The sequence below is a fragment of the Ornithodoros turicata genome, chromosome 5, assembly GCF_037126465.1.
Source record: "Ornithodoros turicata isolate Travis chromosome 5, ASM3712646v1, whole genome shotgun sequence".
NCBI lineage: Eukaryota > Metazoa > Arthropoda > Arachnida > Ixodida > Argasidae > Ornithodoros > Ornithodoros turicata.
In genome coordinates this window covers 13,087,336-13,094,828 of record NC_088205.1, presented here as the reverse complement: position 1 = coordinate 13,094,828, position 7,493 = coordinate 13,087,336, and the positions used below count along the sequence as shown (strand labels likewise).

At 46.8% G+C, this 7,493-nt stretch overlaps 1 protein-coding gene across 1 annotated transcript; it reads left to right on the top strand.

Annotated features, from left to right (window-relative positions):
* Positions 1 to 616: 616 nt before the first annotated feature.
* Positions 617 to 5,311, top strand: LOC135394068 (glutamate receptor U1-like). Its single transcript, XM_064624534.1, has 7 exons — positions 617 to 831; positions 980 to 1,067; positions 1,124 to 1,282; positions 2,819 to 2,954; positions 3,124 to 3,353; positions 3,646 to 3,905; positions 4,691 to 5,311. Exons 1-7 carry the CDS (start codon positions 791 to 793, stop codon positions 5,055 to 5,057), a joined length of 1,281 nt encoding a protein of 426 aa, XP_064480604.1. The 5' UTR covers positions 617 to 790; the 3' UTR covers positions 5,058 to 5,311.
* The last annotated feature ends 2,182 nt before the right edge of the window (positions 5,312 to 7,493 follow it).

Below are 7,493 nucleotides of genomic sequence, written 5' to 3'. Positions count from 1 at the left end.
CAGCAAATACCTGGTATGCACGCCACCTGCTTATTTTTGTATACGAAGGTCTAAAGGTCATCCGTTTTGAACGCAGGTAGAGAAACATAGATATATTGGTGGGCCGTCGGTACGCCTTTGGATAGCCAGGGAATGTAATGTATCCTGCAGCATGTGCGGCCTCGCCCACCGTGACCATGGATACTGGCAGCTTCACCAGTCGCTAAGCGGACTACATATGTTCATCGGTACTCTTCACGTAAGACAATCGAACAAAATCACATAGGCAGTCAACACCAGCGTATAGCCAGACCTCCAAGGTAGGGATCGCGATACGACCCCCCCCCCCCCCCGGCAGATCCGAGGTACATACATACCTGTGCATACAGCGAAATCAGATATCAAAATATAGAATGTTTGATCGTTTAATATGATTTACATGTGCGGGGTACGTGTCATGACCAGTGAGGCCGTGTCACGAGATTGGAAGTACGTACCGGTTTTAAAAGCTCATAATTTCAAAACGGTTCAAGAACGCTGCTCAGATAGATACCGGTAACTACAAGACCTTCCGCAATCGTCACAATGGATCCCCCTCCCCCCAAGCCCCCATAGCTATGCCACTTGTCAGCACAAATCTGTTACGCGCACCCTATAGACTGGGCTATACGACTCAAACGAGGAGTGTATTAATGATAGCCCTGGTGCATGGACGTAGACTCAATTATTCCAGAATCCTCCTCACGCAAGGCTTCAAGGTGTCCACAAGGACTTTTGCACAACACCGGAACGTTGCTTTGACGGCTTCGAAATGACGTTTCTATCTGCCCTCTCCCAACATTTCAATTTCACGTGAGTACCCTCTCTCATACCGGAGAAAATAAGTTGGGGAACACTTAGCATTGTGCCGTGTTATGCTTCAGCACAGCCGGCGTTGCATGACCTTACCGACCGTCAAATGTGGCAGCAACGATGTCACGTAATTTGCTTGTCGTTGCAGATTCACGTTGGTGCCAAACCCGGAGGGAACATTTGGAGGCGTGGATGGCGAACGCTGGAAAGGCATAATTGGCATGGTGCACCGAAAGGTATTCTGTGTGTTGTGATAGGGGCAGTCCGCGTTGTCTTATCTGACGTTCGTTAGGAAGTAGATGTCTCCTTCGGCGGCCTCAGCATCATGTACAACAGGGCCAAGTACGTCGACTACATTCACCCTTACATTGTGGACTGCTTCGCCTTCGTCACAAAAGTGCCCAGACGGATGCCCTTCACCCACGCCATAGTGCAACCCTTTCGAGTCGAGGTAACTTCCGTCGGTTATACTCGTCGGGTAGCGGAAACTGTACACAAACTAGTGATGCAAAACTAACGATAGCGCTATCGATAATCGACTGTCGATAGTACAAAAAAAAAAGAAAAAGAAGAACAATCGATAGTACACGATCGATAATTAGCTACCCGAGAACTAACGGGTAGCAGAGAAAACGTCTCACTTCTACAAGTTTTACAATAGAACTCGGAGCAGTTTTACCTCTGACACTGACCTTGAGCTTCTGATGCCGCTCAAACCATCCACAAGGTCACGAGATACCCTCTGCATTGGATTGATCGTGGCATCCCAGTCGCATCGCGATGATTTTGATGAGCATTTTTTTCGCTGGTTGCAGTGCTAGTGCATCATCCGTACATTGCAGCTAAGTGTCGCACGTGACTCTGCTTTTGTTGTCGTATTGTGCCAGTGCGAAAACGAAGACGGGAACGGAAGCATCCATAGTGAGAACAAAATCTAGCTATCGATAGTAAAGACAAACGAAAGAACAGTGCCATCTATGGTCGATTATCGTAAAACTATCGATAGTCAACAATCGATAGTTTTTTTTTCACTATCGAAAGTACCGCATCGATAGTTGACTATTGATAGTTTTTCGACACTATGGATTGTTTTCAAAAAACTATTAATGTATCAGTAACAAATTTATCGATAGTTTTGCATCACTAATACAAACCCGTGGTGTACGGCACCCTGCATGGCGCATTGCATCTATGGTGTGGTTTTCAATATTTGGTGATGCTCAGTCTCCTGTATTTGTGCACATAGGCGAGCGTTTGTGCGTCCTACTCTTGCTTCATTCGAGACTTTCAAGACCGCACCGCCGTCGTGGCTTAGGTGATAGGACATGTGGAAGAAAATTCTCGCGGGCGCTCCACAGCTTTCACTGCGCACTGGAAAAGCACGTCATTCGCCGATAAAAATACCTATTACATTATTTCTGTCTCCTTGACTGACGTGAGAAAGGTCCCAGGAGTCCCAGGTGGGAGGGAAGACGATTGTCGTCTTCAGGAAGAACACACATAAAGCGATTTCTTAACGTTTGCAAATAAGATCAGCGATCAGTAACATGGCGGGCCCTCCTGTTCCGTGGTATAGGAGTCCAACTCATCGTTTCTATAAATATTTGCAAATAAGCCACGCCGCATGGCCAAACGACAGGCTTTTGTTTTTGTCGCTACAACTTACTGTTTGCTTGCTGTTCGGTATGGCCGTGGAAGCGCAGTGTGCCATATTGGGAGAGACCGTAAGCTCCATACGGTAAGGAGCCTGAGTTTGGGCAAAAAAGAATAACGGACGAGACAGAAGGATTCTTTGAGTCCCTCTGCCCATACTCAGGCTTTTTTACAGTATGATATGGTGCACTCACAAGACGTTCAATGTAGCGATCTGAAAACGCAGTCTTTTCTTTCTTCCCTCGCTGACGCCGACAGTGGAGAGGCCGAGGAGTATCCCCTCGATTGACGCATTATTTAGTGAGCAGGGATATCGAGATAGTTTATTTTGTAGGTCTGGCTGGGCCTCCTGGCATCGCTTGCCGTGGGCGCTATCGTACTGCGACTCCTACAGCGCTGGACTCCAGGTCACTCTCTGGTCGGCAGAGTACCAGACTTGTGGCTCTTACTGGCCACACTCGCCTACCAGAGTAAGGCTGGTGGTTCCTCTTTTAATCTGTCATTCGTCGGTTTCAGCCTGTATGCTCTCCGCCGAATGCGCTATACTGCATAAAAATTGTGTACGTTGCTCTTCGGGTCGTGCTCCATCTATAGAGCTCACGGGCTTGACCTCGAAGGTAATTTCTCGCCTAACTGCAGGCGGATGGCGTTCGGAATATCAAACTACCAGCTATCGTATCTTCCGTGGCACATGGCTGGTTCTTGCGGTTGTGTTGGCACAGGCGTACTGCGGCGTTCTGCTTGCAGTGCTCAGCATACCTCAGTACGAGGAGGACATAGACACTGTAAGTCAGCTGGAGGAGGCCATAAAGAGCGGGAAGATGACAGCAGGCACTGCCAATGGAACAGCGCAAGTTAGACTCATCCAGGTATGTTCTCTGCTGTACAGGCAAGGGGACAGCTTAAATATTCACTAGCATTATAGGTGCTCTGTTTCAACCTTGTAGTACACGTAGACATGTGATGTGTGTCCTTCAAGATGCGAATGAAAAAAAAAATCGTTTTTATTGTAATTACGCTCTTTCACGACTCATTGTGATTGTGCGACACAGGCAATGGTAATAGTATCAGCAACATTTTTGTTTGGACTGCCTATGCCCTGCCTATTGGCTTTTCCAGTAACGAATATGGGAGAATCGTGTATGGCATTGTTCGCTGCAGATGTCGACGACAACCATCATGATGCTTATCCGACGTCTGCTGGACGAAGATTACGACCTGTTGGTTCCTCGCAAGGCCTTCGGTCTTGAGAAGGCTATCCACGAAAATTACGGCTATATCGACACCAGAATGGGTCTGGTCGCTGCTCTGTCAGATATGAAGGCCACCACCGTGAAGGTGTCTACCGGGCACATGGGGAACTCTTATATGTCCATGGCCTTCCAGAGGAACTGCTTCTACAGGCCACATATCGACACTGTGTGAGTGATACCTATGCACTCCCAACAACGCGACGTAATGATGGTCGAGACATAGCAATAGTGTCGCGTTATTGTTTAGGCGCCTTCGTAACACGAGTACCGCGCTGCCCCATTCTCGTGGAGCCCTAAAATCATGAAATGGCGGGGTGTTCATGTGGTCCAAGCTGACATGCGGGGCAATCGAACAAAGGAACTTGCAGTATGGAAACACCGCGCTTCGTTCTCTTTCTCTTGTCTATGCAGTGTTCGAAGGCCCAGTATCACATTATGAATGCGCAATGCATGTTGCCAAATTACTTTATAACAACAACAAACAAACAAAAAAAGAAAGAAAACAGTATACTGTAAAAAATACATGGGGGCCCAAGCGGTCCAAAGACCCAAAGGTTACGTCCCTGGACGGTCCTCATTGTGGGACTTCTGTACATAATCCCAGTGGTTTATCCAGAATCGTAGGCACGGAGGGGTGTTGCAAAAAATTTGGGAGAGAGGGTCATTATTACAGTTCAAGTCATAACAGCTTACCGTATCATCACTTACATGTGTCTAGAGCTGAAATAGTAAGGGCCCCCTGTATGGGGTGCACAGGGAAAAGGCTAGGGGTGTGTGGCCAAACCTTTGGGGGCCGGGTATAAGGGGCGTCTGGGTAAATCACTGCATATAGTCCGACGCTTTCGTCCATGCGAATCATCATTGAGCGCATTCTCATGAAGTAGACAGCGGGATTGGTTAGCCATACGCAAGCGTTTGACAAGACGTTTTCTTCCTTGTATTCCTATATCTAGGGCGCAGAGGTTCTTGGAGACCGGTCACTTCATAAAGTGGCTACGGGACGACGCCTTTCGCTACTTCCCACGGGTTCTGCCTGATGATGATGGCCCCGAGTTCTCTCCCCTGACCACGTCAGATCTTGTGAGCGCAGTGATCATCTTGCTGGGAGGCTTCAGCATCGCTTCTGTAGTCCTTGCAATCGAGGTGTTTCACTTCCGATATCAGGCTCGTCGGAAGCGCCGGAGTACCAAAAGCGGTAAAAACCGTATAGCGCTCCAGCCCCATTCTCTCTTGATGCGAGGGGAGGATGTGTTTAAACCCTCCCACCGAAACCCACTTAACAAAAGAGGCAAATCTAGATTTGTCCACCAGAAGTACTGATAGAGGGAAGTATGCATAACGCCGCTACCAACTAATTATCTTGTCTTCATGATCCTACCTAATTTATGTCATCTATACAATTCCACGTGTTTCACATTGCATTCTCCCAAAGTATTTTCTTCTATTTGTGACGAGGAAGTATCATAAAATAGATTTCTAGTCTTGACAAGTGTGACGTCATATTGTGTGCAATCTGGCACACGTCTGGCAACATTGCTCCTCGAAGTTCGCTTCCTCTAACACGCAGCGTCATTGCGGCAGTCGTGATCAGAGGTGGGCGTTTGTCCTCACTCGCCTCGCCCTCACCTCAATTTTTTGGGAGAAAAATCTTCCTCACCTCACCTCAATTTTGTATTGAAAAATTTTCCTCACCTCACATCAAATGAATTTTTGAGACATATCCTCACCTCACCTCATCTATAAAAAATTAATCTTCCTCACCTCACCTCACCTCAATTTTTTAAAGCTATTTGTATATTCGATGTGAAGATTGTGTATTTGATGCGCGTTGGCTTTGAGTGACTGCCAATGTAAATGCATATACCTCAAGCCTAAATGCATACAGGGTGCGGCACCAAACGTGTCATTTGACCATTGTAAGAAAACGGCTTACCGGAAAAATATGGGGTAAACAACTTTCTTCTGGACATTTAGTTTGTCACCAAATACAAATAGTTTCATCATTTTGCCATTGAAATACGTTTTCGAAATTGAACTCATGAAATAAACCTCTACCCGAGAAACGTCACCATGACGTTGGTAGACACACCGAAACCAAAACAGATCGGAAGGAGAGAGCTGGGTTCCACGAATGGGCAATTGTTCGCTGCCTCCTATTGAAAGAAAAGTAGGACCGAAGGTCGCGTCCTTTTCAGAGACCATCGTAGTCCCCTCAAGGCCGTGGCTTTCGGGCGCGACCTTGTTCGCCACTATCATTGAACGTAGTTCAACTCTACCAAATTCGTGGCGCTGTCGAACATTATGACGTCATTTGTTTACAAACAGGTAGAGGTCTATTGCTTAGTTAATGTAACGTTATTCTTTTTTTTTCTTGTTGGAGGACTTGGCCTAGTCAATCACAGAAAACGCTTCGTAGAACGATTGTTATACCCGTAAAAGTTGCGCGGAAATTGGGGTTCAGTTGCGGGTATGCGAATGACGCGCAAAGTCGGGCGTCAGATCAGCGGCAAGAAAGGAGGGCAGTCCCCGCCCAGATGAGAGTCAGACGCTGCGGAAAGAAAGAAAAATATCCCGTGTACTGCGGGAAAAGTTTTCAAAAAGTGCGCGTTCATAAATTTTTCCTCAACTCACCTAAAAAATTTTCCCATAGTTTTCTTCACCTCACCTCAAAAATATTTCAAGATTTTCCTCACCTCATCTCAAAAACTTTTTAAAGATTTTCCTCACATCACCTCACCTCAAAATTTTTTTGGAGATTTTCCTCACCTCATTTTTTTTAATTTTCTTCACCTCACCTCAAACATCACCAGAAAAAATGGCCCTCACCTCACCTTAAATATCGTGAGGTGAGGTGAGGGTGAGGAAGCCCACGTGAGGGTGCACGCCCTCGTGAGGGTGCCCACCTCTGGTCGTGATGCAGGCTGAATTATCGGGGAAAACATGTGTATGCCTCGCTTTTCCTAGTGACTCTAGCTTTTCCTATCGTCTTCTATCGTCGTCGTATTTCGTTTTTTCGCATTTCCCGGCACGCCCTGCCATGGCGCGTGCTGCTCCCTGGAACTTGTTCAAATAGACCTCTACCCGACAAACGTCATCATGACGTTCGCAGACAGACTGAAACCGAAACAAATCGGAACGGGAAGGCTGGGTTTCACGAATGGGCACTTAATTGTTCGGGGCCTCCTATTCTAAGAAATGTGGGACCGAAGGTCGCGTTCCTTTCAGGGACCGTCGTAATCCCCTCAATACTGTGTTGCTTTCGGCTTGTTCGCCCCTTGCGTCGAGCGTATTTCAACCATACCAAATTGGTGGCGCTGTCTAGCGCTATGACGTCATTTGTTTATAAACTGGGAGAGGTCTATTGCCGTTGGCACGCTTCCAACGTGGCGCGAAGATCGGGAAGGTGAGTGCGCTGTTGCTAGGTGACAGACGTTGGAGAGCTGCTAGTGAAGTCACCTACTCTTGGAAAATCCGAAACTATGACGTTTTTCCGGTAGTGGAAGCGCACGGCATTAACGCAGGATTTACGTTTTGCGGACCATAAGTCGCGAGTCTGGTTTATAATACGTAATAAAATACTTTTTTTTTTTTGGGTCGCTATGTTTTTGCTCGTTTTGTTTTAGTTTTTCTTTTTTTTTTTTTTTTGTTATTGATAGTAAATGGAGTACCTGGCAGGAGAAAATTGTTGATGGAACGCAAAATCCTTCCCCATTCACACGTGAAACACGTTCTTGAACCGATTCTGTGAAGGGTGGA